General features: G+C 37.1%; 1 protein-coding gene across 1 annotated transcript in view; it reads left to right on the forward strand.

Moving 5' to 3' along the window:
* Positions 1-20406, forward strand: part of COL4A1 (collagen type IV alpha 1 chain) — a 115545-nt gene that overhangs the window by 70158 nt on the left and 24981 nt on the right. Inside the window, exons 5-29 of the mRNA XM_026036646.1 lie at positions 1193-1237; positions 1329-1391; positions 1477-1530; positions 1673-1699; positions 3046-3129; positions 3246-3308; positions 4159-4194; positions 4775-4816; positions 5968-6057; positions 6426-6461; positions 6609-6668; positions 6853-6897; positions 7117-7170; positions 7671-7712; positions 8581-8674; positions 9175-9210; positions 10653-10817; positions 12856-12951; positions 13376-13456; positions 14186-14256; positions 16517-16708; positions 17544-17712; positions 18027-18119; positions 18224-18328; positions 20251-20348. Coding sequence (XP_025892431.1) covers positions 1193-1237; positions 1329-1391; positions 1477-1530; positions 1673-1699; positions 3046-3129; positions 3246-3308; positions 4159-4194; positions 4775-4816; positions 5968-6057; positions 6426-6461; positions 6609-6668; positions 6853-6897; positions 7117-7170; positions 7671-7712; positions 8581-8674; positions 9175-9210; positions 10653-10817; positions 12856-12951; positions 13376-13456; positions 14186-14256; positions 16517-16708; positions 17544-17712; positions 18027-18119; positions 18224-18328; positions 20251-20348 — 1941 coding nt within the window. The remainder of the gene's footprint in view (positions 1-1192; positions 1238-1328; positions 1392-1476; positions 1531-1672; positions 1700-3045; positions 3130-3245; positions 3309-4158; positions 4195-4774; positions 4817-5967; positions 6058-6425; positions 6462-6608; positions 6669-6852; positions 6898-7116; positions 7171-7670; positions 7713-8580; positions 8675-9174; positions 9211-10652; positions 10818-12855; positions 12952-13375; positions 13457-14185; positions 14257-16516; positions 16709-17543; positions 17713-18026; positions 18120-18223; positions 18329-20250; positions 20349-20406) is intronic.

Below are 20406 nucleotides of genomic sequence, written 5' to 3' on the forward strand. Positions count from 1 at the left end.
CTTGCTCCCTAACCTCCTTCAATTACTCCAGCAGAGAAGCTGATACATTCATGAGCACATGCACATCAAAAATTRTGTGCATGATGTGGGCTGGAATCATTAAAGTCAGGCCCAAAGACCTCTTGATGTCTTTAATGCTAGGAGAGTCTCTGTCTGTAACCTTCCTATTGTCATTTCTGTTTAACATGTTACTTGCGTAACATTTGTTTCAGCAGATTATATTAGCCAAGAGGGTGGGTCTTTTTTKTTTTGGTTGGTGGGGTGCAAAGCTCTTTTTGAGCATTTTCACGTTTTCGAATGAAACAGCAAAAGAGGATTCAAATGATTTGACTAGTAATGATACACAAATATGCCTATGCCCTCTTGTCCATAAATCCCCAAAATGCTACCTCAGTTTTGTTCCYAAATTTACCTGCAGTTGCTGCAGGACATCATAGAATTTACTGAGTCATTTGCAGCTCTGAGTTACTACAGAGGGGGTATTGCGTTAGCTCAAGAAATCCCCATATCAGTTCATGAAAACTGGAGTTATCCTGACTTTTAATGTAAATTAGTGTCTCCTGATAAATGTGTTCAGCTTTTGCAGTGCAAGTAGGCTGTGTATTAGCAGTGATAAAGCCTGAGAAGATGCAAATATACTATCTGAGCTAAAGGATTCACATACATCTTTTCTGCTTCACAGCACTTGTAATAGAAAGTGTTCCGTGAATAAATAAGCTGGTAGCATGAAAATGATGTGCCTAAGCAAACACCTGATGCATTATACTGGCAAGCTGCTCAGGAAAAATTAATGTATTTTAGCCCAGCAGTTTCTTAATGCCAAAGATAAAATTGCCACACTCATATGGATTAGGAAAGATGAGAAAGTATTAGCATATTAACATCCTCTTCTATTATGAAGAGGTGCCAAGAGTAAATTTCATACTAGGAATGATGGCTGTGAAAAGGCCTGTGCAGTTCATGAAAACTAAAAATAAATGCTTTCAATTATTTAAAGACCATGATTCAGAGTTTTTAAGATTAGAGATATTTTGCAAAGGAATTTTAAAAGAAAGTGGTAAAGAAATTTTAAAAGAAGCTATTACTCATTTTTTGACTTGTCCTCATTGGAGATGAGACTAAGGCTGTAGTTCATCATTGCAGTTTTGTTGTTTATATTTCCCAGGCTCATGATGTTTTTTGTTGATTACAGGGCCCACCAGGATCATCAGGATATCCAGGAAACCCAGGCCTTCCTGTATGTGAKATGTATATGTATTTTTACAAGAAATTTAATTATATCTGTGTTATTGCTATATTGCTGATTTCTTTACTTCCTTTTTATGTAGGGCATTCCTGGACAAGACGGCCCTCCAGGTCCACCTGGTATTCCAGGATGTAATGGCACAAAGGTGATGTTTACATATTTATAACATAGCCCCACTCCCCTGCAAGAGTATGTTCCATAAACAAAACCAATTTCCYTGTTTTCCTTAGGGTGAAAGAGGTCCAGTTGGCCCCCCAGGTTTACCAGGATTGACTGGAAGCATAGTAAGTAGATTGTTTCATGCTTAATTCACTTTTTTCAATTCTGATTCTTGAAATGTAAATATAATTATGTAGAACTGTAGAGTATAAAATGTAATTTTTATACTACAGTGGAAAATGACATCAACTATTTATTTTTTCATAGGGACCCCCAGGACCTCCTGGAATGAAGGTACATTGTGCTCTGAATGTGTTCATATCCTGCTTCCAACCGTAAGAATTAAAATAAACTCTGCACCCTCCAAGACTGTTAGTCCTTACTTAAGGACTGAAGAATTGTACTGGCTCACTTCACTTTATATCCTGTCCTGTATTCCTACTAAATAAAGACAGTGGGACGACCTCCAGTTCATAGCAATTGAACATATGCATTGTTCTTTGCAGGCCTGAAAAGTGTAAGTATTACATATGGGTTACAACAGCATAAAAATAGTAGGTGTCATTAATGATGCAAGTTAGCCACCTAATTGTGCATAAAAATGTAGATTTATTTTGTAATCCAAATATTTGTTTTGATATTATTGACATTGCAGTCATCTGAGTAGTTTCATGTAGATAATCTTTAACAAGGAAGGGTATGTAGTCCACAACATGAACATAATCTGACACATGCTAAACGTTTTTCATAAACAAAAAGTTAAACTACTTTCTAAATACTGAGTGTATCTAATGAACTAAAGTATGAAACATTGAATGACAACAGAAACCTTTGATTCTATGAATTAGAAGATATAACTTGAAATTATAAGTTAGGTAAAAATCACAAATGTAGTCTCAGATCTGTAATGACAAGAGCACCTGAAGCCATAAAATGTTCCCCTTCCCTTTCTGACTCATAGGAAGATAATAACTCAATCTAAAAAAACTGAAGTACATGAATATTTCTTCCCTTGCCATGTATGCATAGGTATAGAACTTTCGAAATAAAACTGCTGAATCAAAAAATATAACAAGTTTGTTCAGAAAAGTGGGAAAAAAAAAGGATTTTCTTTGCTATCAAAAAAAAAAAAAAGAAAGAAAGAAGTGAATAACAATGCAGGTAGTTTTCTAATTTAAATGATGAAGATTGTTTTGGGGAGTTTCTTAATTGATTTCAGAGTTATGATTACAAATGCACAAATCACAGATTTTGATTTCAGAATTAAGCATAAGCCTAAGGAGCTTGGCTGAAAAAGAAATTGTGAGGGTTATCCCCTTTTGTCAGCAGCCAGACCAGGTGCTCTAGTTGTGTGCTAACTGTAGTTTGATTTGGTGGTAAAATCTTTCCTATTACTCATTACAATATAGAAAGTAAGAGTAAGAATTAAAATTTTGCCCTGGAATTTTTTCAGATGACTTTAAAGAAAACTTAACTATGAAAGTCTTCCGGTGAAGTAAAAGAAGGAAAGTGATTTTTAAGTGATCATACCAAATGATTCAAAATTTTGAATAGCTCAGACTTTTCTCTCGTCTTAATATCAGGATTTTTGAATGCATTTGAATGGCTGTTTAAGTACTATTGTTTTTCTTCTCTTATAGGGGGATCCTGGTGAAGTTATTGGTCTTTTACCTCCTAGTCTGCTAAAAGGTGAAAAAGGCTTCCCTGGTCAACCTGGACTACCTGTAAGTCTAAATAATATTTGAGTAACAGTGAGTTACAGTTCAAATTCTATCAGTAACAATTATCAGCAAAAAAAAAAAAAATCACCTTTTAAAGATATCTTTTTATTTCCTTGCAGGGTCCACCTGGAGCCCCAGGATTTCAAGGGCCATTGGGGCCACCAGGGCTTCCAGGAGAGCCAGTAAGTTTCTTTTCATGGTGATTTGATTTGCACTACACTTACAAAGTTTTACAGAAAAGCTCTATGAAGAGTCCAAGAATGATGTCTAGTGGTATAATTTGGAAGAGATAACCTGTGAGGTTCCAGACTGCCTATTCAGTCTTTGGACTGTGCCACGCCAGAAGTACATGGGCTTCTACCACTGAAGTCATCTTGTCTTGAATGGTTTTGGGTTTTGTTTTTTAATAGTTAACGTCACCCCTTCTGCCCCATTTAGTTAATAGAAAATAAACCACTAACCTAGCTGCCAGATCTAAATCAAAATGTTTGCTGAGATTGTGCCACTTGCTGAGATGGTGGCCTCAGTAAAATGTCCTGTGGACAGCAGGTCAACATCAGCTGTCCATGATAATTACCGAACATCAAAGGCATTTTAGCTACCTTAAATTTTGATCTCATAGATATCTAATATCTTCCTTTATTAGATACAATTTACAGCTAGTAGGGATCAATTATTTCTATCTATTAAAAATCTATCCTGTCTCACCGTTTTTACAAATCTTACATTTTTTGTTATTTTACATTTTTAGTTATTTTACTTTTTTTTTACAATTTTACTTTTTTTGCTATTGTAAAATACTTTGTCTTTTGTCTCGTTGTTAAAGTGAGCTGATGTGTTATTTTTTATTTTTATTTTTATTTTTATTTTTATTTTTTATTTATGACAATATTTATTATTATCTTTCTTTATGATAATAGCAGAGAAATTTCCTGGGTTTTAGATCAATGGAAGTGTTTGCATTTTTACTATATAGAACAGAGTCCACCTAGAATTCTATACCTATATCTGCTAAAATGTGCTATCTTGCAGGGTCCTCCAGGGCCACCAGGACCTCCAGGTGAGAAGGTAAGGACTTTAATTACAATGACCAGGTATATTTATTTATTTTTCTTTTACTTATTTACTTTTTTTATTACTTTATTATACTAATTCCCCAAAGGTCAGAAACTAATGACACTAAAGTAATTAGTGTTTTACACTTTGGGATCTAGTTTTATATCTTAAGGGGCATAATAGAAAGACGCTTTTAAGCTAATTTTTAGACTTAGGATTTGTTTAGATCAGTTATTCAGCTTTACCAAGCCAGTACTAACTACAACATTTTGAGATTATTTGGATCCATCTGAAAATGTCAAAATGTAATCACGTTCCCATTTGTCAGTAAAATGTTGAAGAAAAAGAGAACATGCTGACACTAAAAGTGCACTGTAAATTTGACTTTATATATTTTTTCAATAGTTATGGAGAGGTGGGACATAAGAAAACAGCTGGGACTTGGGATGTGAATTATTTGTTTGTTTCATCTTTTCTTTAAAAAAAACTTCCTTATATCCTCTCTTAKCTTTTTCCATTTCCAAAAACTTTCTTATATGTGTATGCACTGCTGATAAAAATTCATTAATCTATATGTAATTTTTATTTTCAGGGCTACATGGGCTTGGGATTTCAAGGTCCCAAAGGTGAAAAGGTATGCTTCTCTTGAAACATTTGAGGTGGCAACTATCAGTAATGTTCTTGAAAATATTTGCTTTAGGTAAATAAATTCCTAGTGTTAATCTACAGAGAAAATCAGTGCAATAWCTTTGTAATTTTTGGAAGACTTGAATAAATTGAATCTGTAACTCAAAACTAAAAGAATGTAATTCATGAGTGGCTACAAAAATTTGACATGATGCTGTTATAGGTGGCATTAATTTAGGTCATTATCCCATTTTCCAGTGGTGACTAGTATCAACTACTTCAGGAAAAAATATTTAGATTCCAGTTGATGGATTGGAAATTGTTTATTCTTCGTATTCCTCATCTTCATAATGTCCAAAATCATCAGAATTAATTGTGATAGGAGTCTTGCCTCACTGTTTTAGTTTGGATTGGGACTATGGCTTTGAGACAGATCTTTCAGTTGTCCYCTTTTCCTGTGTTCTGGCTCAACCAGGAGCAGTTTCAGAGCACATAGACCCATTTTCTTTTGAAATCCTAAATCAAAAGATGTGCTTATTGCAGACAATAGGAATATTTACAGGATATCTTTTTACTTGACAAGACTACCAGATTGTTTGTAAAAACAGTAAACATCCCAGAAGCCAGTATGGGATTTTGTGCTCTTCTGCTTCTCACCATTTGCTCAAGGAACCTGTTGCTAAGTTTTGATCAGTGATGCTGCTTTTTCTGCCTATGCCTTAACTAAAGGAGCTGTGATGCACTGCTGAGTTACTATATATTAGTTGAGCTATGATAATTGATCCCATTTATTTTCTTAACCAGCATCAATTAGAAAGTAAAACATATTAATATACTAGCTCTCCCACTGAGATCTCAGCTAGTGAGTTTTATGTTGCGTTTGCAGGAGCCAAGAAATGTTTGGCGTCATGTTTATATTTCGGTAAATTGTGTGTCTGAACCCTTGGCTTATCCAGAAGCTCCTCAATGATTATCACTGGTGGAGGCCTTTTTGAGTATAATCAAATCATGTTACCTTAGTGTTTTTACTATTTCTTCTCTCTCTCCCCTCTCTCTCTTGAATGAGGAATGCTTTCTTCTACTGTATGGGTCTTAATAAGGATTGTTCTCAGTGTCAGTACTGTTTCTAATGAAGACTGCTGGATTTGGTGTTAACAGGGAGAACAAGGAGTAAGGGGCCCTCCTGGACCTCCAGGCCCAGCTCCACATATGAAAGAAAAAGGAAGTGAAATCATAAGAGGAGAAAAGGTGAGACCTTAAATGATTATTCCTGTTTCACTCTTGTTTGAAGGATAATCAGTAGGGAGTAGCCACCTAGAGCAAAAGTTACTTTTTAAGTACTTTTATAAAAGTACTTAAATAAATAAGTAAAAAAGTAAAAAAGTAAAAAAAGCAAAAAGTAAAAAGTTACTTTTATTAAATTACTTACAGCCAATTTTAAAAAATGTTCTCTTCTTGCATATCATACTATTAAGCATAGTGGGGAGGTTGAAGTGGGGAACAAGGTTAAATGTTCTGTATCTCTAAGATAAATAAGTAGTAAATGACTTATAACCTAAATGAACTATGGATACATTTCTGCTTATTAATCTACATTTTTTTTCTATTTTTCTTAGGGTGATCCTGGTGAAAAGGGTGAACAGGGTGTCCCAGTAAGTATTATGGAGATTTCTTGTTATATGATTAAGAATTGTAAAGAATCTAATGGTGACCATGAAGATAGCTGACAGATAAAAGCAGAATTATGACAGAGTATGTCAGTATTCTGAATGTAGTATTTTTTTGTTGTTGTTTTCCAGGGATTGCCAGGCTCAGTTTTCAAAGGGGACAAGGGTGAACCTGGGAAGCCTGGACCACGTGTAAGTATGCTCAGCTTTATCAAGGACATAGTTGCAGTCATTGTGTTGTTTCTATAAATTAATTAAACTTAGTAATCATTAATGAAATAGCAAGTGATTGTGATTGTTTTAGTGTTTCACCCACTGGATATAGCAATTATATATTAGTGTCAGTCTGCTAAGAGTGGAACTTGGTGTTTTACAGGGTAAGCCTGGAAAAGATGGTGAACCAGGACCAAAAGGAGAACCCGTATGTGTTTTTTCTAATTTTTAAATACTATATGTTATATTTTAAAGACAAAACTTGATCATCTATTGCAGATGTTTGAATTTTTCTTGTCTTCTTGAATTGTTTACATCAAATTGTTGCTATTGGTGAATTAGTGTCTGGTTTGAGAACTTGTAACTTGAATGGTGCCAGAATTAAGTTGCAGCTAAATCTGTGTTATCTGGTTTTGCTGTCTTCCAGGGCTTGCCTGGCGGGTTTGGGATTCCCGGACGACCCGGTGAACCTGGTCTTAAGGTGTGTGGACTCTTAATTCCCATTGCCCAAAATAAATTCATATGCCCTGTTTATAGGAATTCATTAAATCAACGAATGAGCACAAAGCACTATTAAATTAATATTAAATGAATGTTGTGCAGATATCATGCAGAGATTAGAAAATGTCAAAACTAAAGTTGCTTAGACATCCTTAATTTATATATTTTATATGAATAGATTAGTGCTGCCTTTAATTACATAAGCTCTTTACTTAGCCGGCAAATGTAAAAATGTACTTCCCCCAAAATCACCTTGTCTTTATATAGTGTAAAGCAGTACAGTACCATGAACTCTAACTAATTACTATTTATTGTAAAGTCACAGATGTTCTGCATTTGAAATTTGTGAATATGTATCAAAGTGTTCATTTGCTGTGGAAATTCTGTGGTGAAGAAAATTTCATGTATTCTACAGAAAATAACTGAAAGACACTGAGTTTTATGTGTTCAATGTAAAATATGAAATGTGTTTTGATTTAGGGTGAAAAAGGTGATCAAGGTCTTCCAGGGCCTCCAGGAAGAGTAAGTAAAATAAATTCTTGGGTTTTTTTTTTTTTTTGAGCTTAAAGGAAAACAAGCATGTCATGAAAATCAAAGCAAATTCAATCAGAAAAAAAAAAAAAAAGAGAAATGGCATATTCTGATCTCACTGAAATCAGTCATGCTTTTGTCATTTTTCTTAATGGAAGTGAAAGTTGAAAACCCATGTTTGAAAATTGGAAAGGGAATTCCTAAGGAATATGATTTTTGAATGTTTTGGTTATGATGGACATGATGGATGGATGGATGAAAATGAGGGACAATTGTAAATCAGTGCAAGCTAATCATAAGAGAGCTCAAATGTATAGGTCTGTCAGCTGTGCACTACATAATTTTTTAACACTTCAAGGAAAAAAATGAAATTACTATTAGTCAAGAACAGATATGTCATTGATCATGCATTCTTTCCAACATCTAAATTTAGTTGAAAAGTGGTGCATGCTTCTTACTGTAAATGCAGTATCCTGTATGTCAAGTTTAGATAGAAGCTGGCAGAAATTACCAGAGTAGGGTCTTTTAAAATGAAAGGTAATATAAACCTCAGTGCTTAGACCATGCTATGGTTTCTTTACACCATCCTTGTTGAGAGAAGTATTATAAAGCTCTGAAGCTAGTCCTACTGCTGATATGAATGAATTCCAGTAGAAAAAGAATTTTTTTTGGTAGTTTTTCAGCAGCTACCAATGTTGTGCAGCAATAATTACACTGAAATTGGCAGCATGACTGAAGTTGCTAAAAGTTGTAACCACAAAGAAAAATGGTCATTGTACCATCTGATCAGGATAATTAACATGCAAACTTGTGCATCATTACATATTCCTGGGATTCTAGTCTTTGTCCCATAATTCAGGTTATAGATACTGGAACAGTGGATTCTTTTGGTGAAAAAGGAGACCCTGGAGTTTCAGGCTTGCCAGGACTGAAAGGTCAAAAAGGTGAAAAAGGTATGTATTTTGTCTTGTATTTTTGCCTGAGTTATGTTTTTATTTATCTTTTTTTTTTTTTTTTTTTTTTTTTTTTTTTTTTTTTTTTTTTTTTTTTTTTTTTTTTTTTTTTTTTTTTTTTTTTTTACAATGAATTGTAATTGCACTTTCTTTGTGCTTTTGGGGCACAAATATTTAATGACCACTAAATGTTCCGGTCACTAATTTAGTTGATACTACATTGTTGCAGATTTGTTACATACTGCTCAAAAGATGCTTTTTCTCAATGTAAATAAGGCTGTAAGACTTCCAATAATGGATTAAAAGAATGAGGGAAATGATAAAACTTTCCCCAATTTCCCCATCCTAGACCTTACCCTGCTAATGAAAGATAGTGGAGAAGATAGCACTCAGTGCCTCTAGGATGTTTGCTTAAATAATATGTGCTAAAGGGTCACTGGTGTTGGCATTGCCTGTTTCACTGGACCATTGAAAACCTGTTCTTTAACTTTCTTTTTAAGGTTTCCCTGGAATACAAGGAATCCCAGGTCCTCCAGGTATGAATTTGGGGCCCCTGATTTTATTGACTTTCTTCCTGAGTGAATACACCGGAGGGATGTTCTCATGCACTGCTTGCAGATGCCTGGGCAAGGATCACTCTGGGAGTCTAATCCTTACCTTATAGCTTTTGTGCAGATTGCTTTTCTCATGTTTCTGTTGAGATCAAGCCTTGTTCTCTGCATAGAGTCTTGATAACTTTCTGTGAGGAGTAGTCTTTCTGTCTGAAGTGAAAAACAGGTAGCATGCTCAGGTTRTTAGACATAGTCCAGAAGTTTTAGATTCCCTGCTTAGAAAAACTTGTAAAATATGAATATGTACATCTGTACCTATATGTACATACTCATGCCTAAGTATGTGTAGGAATGCATGTGATTTCCCAAATAATTTGGTTTGCTCTCGCTTCAACTATATGAGTATTTGCATAAATACAATAAAACAAGGCTTGTAGGGAGGAAAAATATCATTTATTATATGAAGGTGATTTCTGAAGTCTCACTGATTTTTTTTTAACAATAATAACTAATAAAAGATATTCCTTCTCCCTGAAAGAGTTGTTTTTCTTCTACTACAATATCTTCACATCTGTGATAACACTACTGTTATTTGTATGTGCACATGTACATAGATTTGAACCGTCACAATGTTTGCTTTTCATAAATGAAGCAAATCATCTGCAGAAACTTGACTACAGCACATCCACCAGTCATATTAATATTACTTTGTTCTTTGCCTGCATCTTCCATCTTGACAGTGAGCTAAAAATGAAATTAGTGTGAACCTGTGTCAGAGAGTTGCCAGATAATTTTTCACAGTTTAGGGAGGAGATACTATATATCATAGGCTGTGATACTGCATGAAGAATTCTGCATGACAAGACAAGAATAATTGTGGCTCTTAGTCTGTCATTACCCTGCAGGAATTGAGATTTGTGTGACTTTTCATACCTTCTTGCAATGCTTCTCAAGGACCAAAGTGTTTCCACAGTCAAGTCTTATGACTAGTTTTTATCTAAAATAATTCATTGAAGATTAACTGCATGAATGACTAAAAGGAGCTCTTAAGTAGTTTACTTCTGATTATTTATTGGATTCTCTTATTATTTACTTCTCATTCCTGCAAACAGTTTGATTTTAGCTTTCCAGCAATCTGTTAGCATTGTCGAATGCATTCACTGAGCTTCTTAGAGATACTGGCTATTTCTAAATACCTTTAAGAAGTATTTATTTGGCTTATTATGAGAATAGCTTCTAAGTATAATAAATATTCTCAGTTAGCTCCTCTGGTTACTCTTTCTACCTAGCAAAAGATGATCAGTCCCTTTTGATTTTACTGTAGCGTCTTTCCTTTGAGCTCTGAAGAGTCAGGGAAGCTAAAATGTTGATAGTATTGTTAGCTTTTTAGGGGTAGCTTTCTTATGTATGTTTTGCTCTGTCCAAAGGTCGACCTATTCCAGACCGGGTAGGAGCACCTGGTGTCCCTGGAGAAAGAGGTGAAAAAGGTGAAAAGGGTTCTCCAGGATTCCCTTTACCTGGACCTCCTGGAAGAGATGGTTTCCCAGGTCCTCCTGGGTTGCCTGGCCCGCCAGGTCCTCCAGGCGTAACAGGTAGGTAAAGCACTTGGTTGCTTTTTAGTATGAAGTATCAAAAATTGTTAACATTTGCATGCACGTAAAAAGAAAAAGGAGATGAAATTATAAATGCTATGAGCAGCATACATGGGTGAAAATATGTACCTAGATTGCAGAAGAAATGTATCTGAGCTGAGGTCAAGTAAAAGCTGTTCCATGATGCAACAAGCCACTCATTTCCAGACTGAGACAAGGATTCCTTGCTAAATAAGTGCTCAACAAGCCACTCATTTCCAGACTGAGACAAGGATTCCTTGCTAAATAAGTGCTTTTAAAATGTATTCAGAAATATGTTGCCAGCGTTGCCAGCAGGTCAAGGGAGGTGATTCTGCCCCTCTACTCAGCTCTGGTGAGGCCGCACCTGGAGTACTGTGTTCAGTTCTGGGCACCCCAGTATAGGAGGGACGTGGAGCTTCTCGAGAGGGTCCAGAGAAGGGCAACCAGGATGATTAAGGGAATGGAACATCTCTCGTATGAAGAGAGGCTGAGTGAGCTGGGCCTGGTTTCTCTGGAGAAGAGACGGCTCAGAGGGGATATGATTAATATGTATAAGTTCAGGAAGGGAGAATGCAGGGAGGAAGGGGACAGGCTGTTCTCACTGGTGGCCAGCGATAGGACGAGGGGTAATGGCCACAAACTGAAGCACAAGAAGTTCCGTCTCCAGGTGAGGAGGAACTTCTTTACTGTGAGGGTGACAGAGCAGTGGAACAGGCTGCCCAGGGAGGTTGTGGAGTCTCCTACTCTGGAGGTCTTCAAAACCCGCCTGGATGCCACCCTGTGCCACATGCTCTAGGTGTGCCTGCTTGAGCMGGAAGGTTGGACTAGATGATCTGTAGAGGTCCCTTCCAACCTGAAAATATTCTGAAATGTTGTGGGCTGTTACATTATATCCAAATACTTTATATCCAAAGAAATTACCATAATATATATTGATTTCTTCTGTGTTCTAATGTGCCAGAGATGTCTCAGAGATATTATACATTCACAATAAAAAGATTTAAAAAATGCTAGTAATATTCTTACTACAAAAGATAGCTGTGAAGTATCACAGTTTACAAGTCTATAGTTCCAATATTTGTAATAATCATTGAAAAAAAATAAGAACTATAGACCAAGGCACTCAAGATTTTCCATTTACTAGAAGTTTTTATTGTAAAATGAAATCATCTTACAAGAGAATGGGGTCAACACTTGCTTTACAGTTGTTGCTACATTTGCCATTGAGTCATTACAAAATCTAACACTTAGAGAATTAAATTGCTAGATCATACCTTCCCCCCTAGTAATAAGAATTTCCATTTTCTGTCAGTGCTTAATTCTGATCCTTCCACAGACATTTCTTTAATGGAGCATTTTTTTTCTTATTTATATTTAAATTTGTTTGCCAAATTTCACATAAAAATTTTGACTACTCACTTTGACCAAAATGGTTTGTAATTGTATTGAATCAAAACCTGTGTCATAATATCTAATAGAAAAAGCATAAACATTATTCTAGTATCAACTCTGCCAAGAATTTTGTTTTGTTACCCGTTCCAGTTCCAACATATATAGTTTTCAGGAAGCCTTAGCAATGTGGAAAAGTTAGGTGCTAACAAGCTACTGTGGACCAAGAAATCTTCCCAAACGCTGAAAACAAAGGTCTATATACAAAAAGATCTAGTAAATGATTTTCTTTCGGATTTCAAGAAATATTATCCATTATCTTCAGGGTAAAAAATCCATTTTCATTTAAAGCACTTTTCTTAGCTGAAGATTATGATTAAAAGATAGGATTTTATGTGGAAATTGTTACTATGGCAGAGACTGTATTTTATTTTAGACGTTTCTGAAGTAGCATATATGGAATCAGAATACAAAGTCCCAGAAAAAAATTTCAGAGAAAAACAAACAGGAAAATAAAATGGTACTTTACTCATCACTGTTCATGAAGACATATTCACCTATGACACTCACAGAAATAGCTCTACAATGGAAAATTTCAATATTTTTTATTATTACACTTCAATTGCAGATGGGATTGATCAATGCCAGCCAGGTGAACCTGGTGCACCAGGTAGACCTGGAGCTCCAGGACAACACGGATTTCCAGGAGAGATGGGAGAGAAAGGTAATATTGTTTATAGTTAATGTATGTGTTTTTTTTTCTACTTTTGTACCCTGGGACTTCGAATTGTCAAGATGTTGAGGAGATTGGGTTGGATCCAAAGAAACAGTGTGTAACGTTAGTTACATAAACAGCCTATGGATACTAAAGATCTTGCCTGAGTTTTGGGTAAGTAAAAGAAGTGTGCTGTGTCTCTGTATCGACTCGTTTGACCCAAACTTTGCTTATATTTAACTTAGCCTACACACTGATAGAAAGTGGTAAAGGATGGCACAGGGCAGAAAGAGAAGCTGGGAAGAAAGGCTTGAGTATTATCTTCTTAAGTGTACATAAAGCTGTTCATGGCGATTGAAGATTTGAATTCTGAGATGAAGTTAATGGGAAGTGAAGAGATGAAGAGATTTATTATGTTTATTATTATTTTTAGGTGACAAAGGTGATTCCTGTGCCACATGTGAAGTAGGACCTCCTGGACTGCCAGGACCACAAGGGCCACCAGGTCCAGCAGGTAAAAACCCATGGCAAAATTAGCTACCAAATCAAAACCATCATGTAATTATTTTCTGTCCCATCTAATCAAATTGCATGTGAAACTAATGAAATAAAGATGGAATAGTCTTATTGGCCTAGTTCCAGATTCACACTACAATCAATACCAATTATTAAAGATGCAGAAATTGGTCTCAGTGAAGTGTCTTTGAAAACTGTCGACCACATGTTTTCAGAGAAACTGTGATAGCAAAAGAATAACGTGGAAAGCATTTACCACTGTGTGCCCAGCCACAGCAATAGCCTATTGATGCATTCCCTGTTCTGAGATTAAATTATATGTTCAAAAGAAGTAATTTGTCTGCTGCTGCATTGGAAAAGTGCCGTCCACAAACAGCAATATTATGCTTAATATTTGTTTTAGTGGTGTTTAAAAAAAATAAGTATGTTTTAGGAAGTTTCAACATTCATGGCAATGTTTTAAATAATGCTTTTAAATAGTGGTGTGAATTCAGAACATGGTGTCCAACTCATAAAATGAGTTGAAATATGTATTTTCCTAATAAGTCAAATAAATTATAAACTTCTGAACTCTAATAAACTCAGACAACTTCACAGACAATTAGCACTATGACTAAGGATAGAATTAGACATTTTGAGAAGGACCATAAAGACTCCACAGAAAATGAGCTATTTGTAAAAACATATCATAGAATCATAGAATATTATTTTTCATTTCTCTGTTAAGGTTTTCCGGGACAAGCAGGCTTCAAAGGTGAAAGAGGCTTACCCGGACTTGATGGACTTCCAGGCGTACCTGTAAGTAATACCTTTCCAAATGCTTTGTATATATTTCCTGTTAGACATGTCATGAAAAAACATTCAGTGTGGTTGTTTAAAAATAGCCCAGCACAGTGATATAATTAAAATTAGGAAGTGAATATGCCTGGCAAAATAAACTAAGGAGCAGGGATCTAGCTATGAGGGAAGCAAGAGCTGTCAGAAACGGGTTATATTTCTCTATTTATCCATCATATGAACTCGTCAGGACACTTGACCTTGMGGCTAAGCGAGCTAAACAAGCGAGCTAAACAGCAGAGTTGGGCAAGAAATGAGATTTTGTGCAAAACTTGCTGATCTGGCCTTCTCCTGTTACAGTGGGTCTTTCCCACGCCTCTCTGCTGCTGCTGTGCGCGCTGATATTAGGAGGGCGCGGGAGAGCACTGCCACCTAGTGCAGCCTGGGCACTTAAAATCACAGCAGCGTGCGACACTTCCTACCAGTTTCTCTGAATCTTGGGAGACTTMGTGTAGTGTATTCAGCCTCTAAAGCCTCATTTGCAGATAGCTGGCAGGAAAGTTAGGTGGTTCTCAAGAAATAAAGGACAGCTGTGGAAGTGGATAATGTCCCGATATTGTGAATTATGTTGCCACAGCTCAACACAGTGGATGAGGATGGATACCAGGAGAAGCCACATAAGCATAGCACTTGCCAAAAATGCAGCGCAAATTGTCCCTAACACTGGGCACTAACATGGCTGAATTTGTCAGACTTAGCTTAAGTGTCCCTACATTCACCAAAGTCTCTTATAAAGACCTACATTAGTATATCTCTGGAGGTCCCTTCCAACCCTAAACATTCTATGATTCCATGCTTCTATACATATTCCTGTATCTTAACATGGATGTTAACACCTTTCCTAATGCAAGTAGATGGATTGTTTGTCAGAGTTGTTCCAGCCGGGTTCATTCAGGAGTGTATCCTCCTTCCACATGAGCATTTTTGGCAACTTAGCTTCTCATAGCTTCTTAGTAACATTCACATTTGGTAGGTTTGCTAACTTTAAAATACATTGATGYATTCCAAGCTCCCTCTATCATCCGTGGTAATAAGCACCTTCAGAAGTTAAACTATCTTACCTATATGAATTACTTACTTGAGGAACATATTCCTCTCTCTTGAGTAAAAATAAAGCCTGGGTACCTGAATTTTAGGCTAGTGTTAGCTGAGATGAAATACAGCCTTTGGATTTCCAGCCTGATAAACAAGATGGTGTCACTCAGTGACTTTATTTACTATAGTATAAATTGTTTTCCTGAAAGAAACCATGGAGAAAAATAAAAGTGCATGCTAACACATTTTTGCCTTTAAATGACTAGGATATTTTCCCTGYACGTATTTTGCCACACCTTTACATTTTCCATTTATTGTCTATTAAATTCTGTTTATATGTTTTATTAGACAAGGACTGGGTAATATTCTGAACACTCTTAAGCTTGTTTTGCTTCACAGACTTCAGTCAGGTAGAAATTGAGCACATACTTTAGCTTGGAAAAACTRTGGAAAAACTACTAAGACTCACATTGTTCAAGGCCAGAGCATCACAGTCTGATCTAGGACCTGCCAAAGCCAATGGAAATATTGCCTTTGACTGTGTTCTGGTTCAGGCTTAAATGGAGGACGCACATAATATTTAGGACACATAAGCTGTAAGCAGTGGATGTTGTCTAGGAATTTTGTGCTTTGCTAGCCTAGCGAACAGAGCAGATTCACTTGGAATTACAGATACTGTTTGTATGGGAGAASTACATACAAATTCTGGACGATATGTAGGCAAAAAAATGGAATTCTGAAAGTACTGAATATCCTGTTATTATGTAGGGGATCTCTGTCCTGGAAAGCTTGTAAAACCTTTTCTGAACATGTGAATAGGGAGAGATGTAAGCTCTGAAAAGATAGTTTTAAGAAACCTAGATTACCCTGATGCTGATACCACAGGTCAAGCTGAAATCCAGTAGGCACTCTATTGAAAATTCAGAGTAATTTTTCAGTGTCATAGCCCCCAATTCCTCTGTAAATGGTAGAAATACAGGTGTAACATGTAAAATGTGGTATGATATGATGATAAGATGATCAAGACAGTGAATTTTGCAATAGTTGCTTTTTCATTCTGATGTCTCTTGGAAAATATTTTCGTTTGACCACCTTGATGAAGATTTAATGGTCTATTTGATTTGGGTCTACTCTTTAAGTTTTGTTTGACAGGGTCCTGATGACATTTGAATTTATTAAATTTCAGGGGCCCCCAGGCACTCCAGGACTTATAGGCAGCCCCGGGGCAAAAGGAGAACCAGGAGATTTTTCTTATGACTCTATCCTGAAAGGCGAAAAGGGAGATCCTGGTTTCCCAGGTCAACCAGGTATTCCCGGAAGACAAGGGACACCAGGAAAAGATGGCCTACCAGGTCCACAGGGCCCAAAAGGAGCATCGGTATGTGTATTTCTTTATTTTTATAAGCTGTTCTATACTTGTCTTTCAGCTCAGAAGTCACATATTCCTATATCCCACATATGGTTTATATTTATTTGCCTCATTCTGAGAATCACGTTTTGTACATACCTGGATACCTAACCCTCTCAAAAGAGGACTCTTTTCCCTGGAACCAGTAAAGAACAGTGTCCTTAAATAGCAAAGCTTTTCTGAGTTGGATTTTGATGCATTACACATACTGTACAGATAARTGACCTGACTCAGAAGTATTTAGACCGCTTGTTACTTCGAGGACTGCAGAGCAGGGCTGCTTGCCCCACAAAGTGGTGAACATGGACATTATTTTTGTTCCCTTCTCCCTTTTTTCTGTCATTATAGTGAAAACTAGTGGACCTGATTTAATTTTTCCTGTAGATAATGGAAGGAATACAGTTGATGAAAGAGAAATGATTATGATAAGATACAACTCTCTTCTGGCATACTTTCTTCTTTTTGAAACTGATTCTTGCCCCACTAGGGATTTTAGTTTATATGGATGTGGAGCTCAAAATTGTCCCCAGATTCATCACTGATGATCTAGTCTAAATGACCCAGTTACTTGCACTGCACAATAGGTAGATTTTCCATGTGTACAACAGGTACAGTTTTTGTGTACCCTTCCACATGGGACCCAGTCCTGTTTCCTTTGAATTCAGTGATAAAGAATCCACTTTTTTCAGCGTTCAAGATAAGTAGTCTGTGCTAAATCCAAGCTACAGAATGTTTGGACAAAGAGGAAAACATGTCCTGTCCTGCCAATCAGGCAAGAAATGCAATTATGCTTTCTAAAAAACAGGGTACAGCTGGCTTGAAAGGAGAACGTGGMCCCCCTGGCCAACCTGGATTCCCTGGAGTCCGTGGTGAAAGAGGTTTTCCTGGTCCTCCTGGGACAGGCACAGCAGGGTTACCTGGTGAAAAAGGAGACAGAGGCTTTGCTGGAACCCCAGGTTTACCCGGCCTTCCAGGTAATGCTATATTATACTTCGGAAAATACTTTTAAGTGATAGAGCTTAGTGAATCACTGGGATTTAAGATGAAAAGAAAAAGAATTAATAATTTAGGTCTGTGTTCAATCTCAACAGTACATTTGCAACTGCGTAGGGGCAGTTTTCTTGAAGACATTCTTAGGCCAACACAGGATGATTTGGTTCTTCTTAAAAGTTCTGATTTCCTTCTTAAGAAATCTTTCAGGGATGTGCTGAGTAATACTGTTCACTAGGTAAAACTTCCTCATTTGATTTCATCAGTTTACATACTTAGGACATCTTTACATTCACAGGGGCAAAAGGGGAAGCAGGACGAACGGTTCCTCTCCCTGGTCCTCCTGGGGCAGATGGCCTTCCTGGACCACCCGGTTTCCCTGGACCTCAGGGTACGGTATCTTCTTTATCTTTGTTCTGATGTTGATAATGGTTCTGTTCCTCAGGAGCAAGCCTTTGACATAACTTTTGTGGGTTTTTTTTCCTTCTTTCAAAGGTGACAAAGGAAATCCTGGGCTGCCAGGAAGACCTGGYCTGCCAGGAGAAAAAGGTGCTGTTGGGCAGCCAGGTATAGGTTTCCCTGGACCTCCAGGACCCAAAGGTAAGATACAATTATTCAGGTAACTAAGAGAGATGGTATATCTGGAGAAGGGTACACTGCCATGCAGTCATGGCTGCAGCAGGAAATTTGTGAAGATCCAGTAGCCTCTTGTGAAAGATATGCAAGCACCATCATTGCCATAACTCTGAAGGCACATCTGGTTTGTGCAGACATGGACAGTGTCAAGGCTAGTGCCAGAAYTGGAAGAGCTATAGTATCTTAAATAGATCTTGTATAGTATCTTAGCATAGCATCTGAGGTTGGTGAGAGATGAAGTGACCTTGCTGAGAGTTGAGGAATTGTCTTAGATTTCTGAAAAAATCATAACATAACTATGGTAGCTTTGATCTAGGACTATCAGCTATGTTGTGTCCCAGAGTGGTGGGAGTGATTTGGTTAGACTACCAGTCTTTTAAGCATAAGTTTAGATTTTGCATAGCTGCTGACTAGTCAGGATGCATGCATCAGCTTGMTGGGGCATCTAAAATATTCACAATCTGATGGGGAGATGTATTTGATAATGCTGCTGCTAATCATTAAGGATTTTCAGCCTTTGTCAGCCAACAAAGCTTGGTCAGCTTGGGAACAARCTTCTTCTGTCTCTGGCTTACATATTTCAATTATTGTGATTRCACACGCCAGCAAACAGTAAGGATCAGAAACACTTAAAGAAGAGAAATGTCAAACTTTTGCCCGTTACTACCTCCACTTCCTTCTGGAGTAGGACTAGGATGAACAGATAAGATCAACTTTGTTGTATGCTCTTTGATGCTATCAGGAAAGGAATGGCATATCAAAGACACTTTTTCAAAGGTCCTTTAGGGGAATGCAGGTCTGCCCAATGACTTTCCTGGGGCTTATCCAGACCAGTTCTAGGGTCTCCAGTTGAAGGGAGACAATGACCTGTTGGGGAGAGTCCAGCAAAGAGCCACAAGGATAATTAAGGGACTGGAAATTCTGGCATATGAGGAAAGACTGAAAGAAYTGAGGCTGTTCAGCCTTGAGATCATATCAATGTAGGTAAATGCCTGAAGAATTAAGAAGACAGAATCAGACTCTTCACAGCAATGCCCAGTGAAAGGACAAAAGGCAATACGCACAGTCTGAAATACAGGAAAATCTTTTAAATATTAGAAAAAAATGAAGGTGGTGAAACACTGGAGTTTCTGTTTCTGGACGTGTTCAAAACTGACCAAATGAGATCCTGAAGAAGCCATGTTAGTTAATGCTGTTTCAGAAAGAAGCTGAACAAGACAATTTCAGGAAGTCCATTCTGACCTCAGCCATTCTGTTGTTCTGTGATTTGCCATAAAGCTCACTTCCTGAGATCTTTGTCTGAGGACGAAGCTTCATCTCTGATTACTGAGTGTGTGCTGGTGCTGTGAGCTGGTGCTGTGAGCACTACCTTTAAATGATTTGCTGAATGTCAGATGTATTTCTTCCTGCATTCCCATAGTGCAGTCCATGGGACTACTGGAACGTTCACACCCTCTATATGTGACCCAGAGAGATATCCTACATCTGCAATTGCAAAATATATTGGGCAGAAATATGTTGTCCATCCCTTACTCTGATGTCCCACCCATAGAGTAGTCCTCTYTGAAGAGGATTCTCTGAAGAGATTTTGCAAACATAATTTTGCAGAGGGAATGTTTATAAATGACATGAACCCACAGCACTCACTCAAAATCTATATTTATTTCTTCTTTTCCAGTCATTTGTCCTGAAAAGCTGCATGAGGCTTATAATTTGAATCTCTATTGAAGACATTGACTTTTGAGTGCTGGTGTCACTGTAAAACAGAACTTTCTAAACATGTCCCTGCGAGGGAGTTAATAGTTTATTTAGAGGCTTGAAGAAATTACAGAGGATACTTACAAACAGAGTATCTGAATGATGTGCATTTTATTTTGTTTCCATAGGTTTCCAAGGTCAGCCTGGCTCTCCTGGTCAGCCAGGTACTCCAGGAACCCCTGGCCTGGATGGTTTGCCAGGTGCCCCAGGTTTACAGGGTCAAAAAGTAAGTGTCTGCTGGTTTTGGTACTTTTTTTTTTTTCTTTTTTTTTTTTTTTTCTGTG

The sequence above is a fragment of the Nothoprocta perdicaria genome, unplaced genomic scaffold (assembly GCF_003342845.1).
Source record: "Nothoprocta perdicaria isolate Ctin4 unplaced genomic scaffold, notPer1 scaffold_183, whole genome shotgun sequence".
NCBI classification, from domain to species: Eukaryota; Metazoa; Chordata; class Aves; order Tinamiformes; family Tinamidae; genus Nothoprocta; species Nothoprocta perdicaria.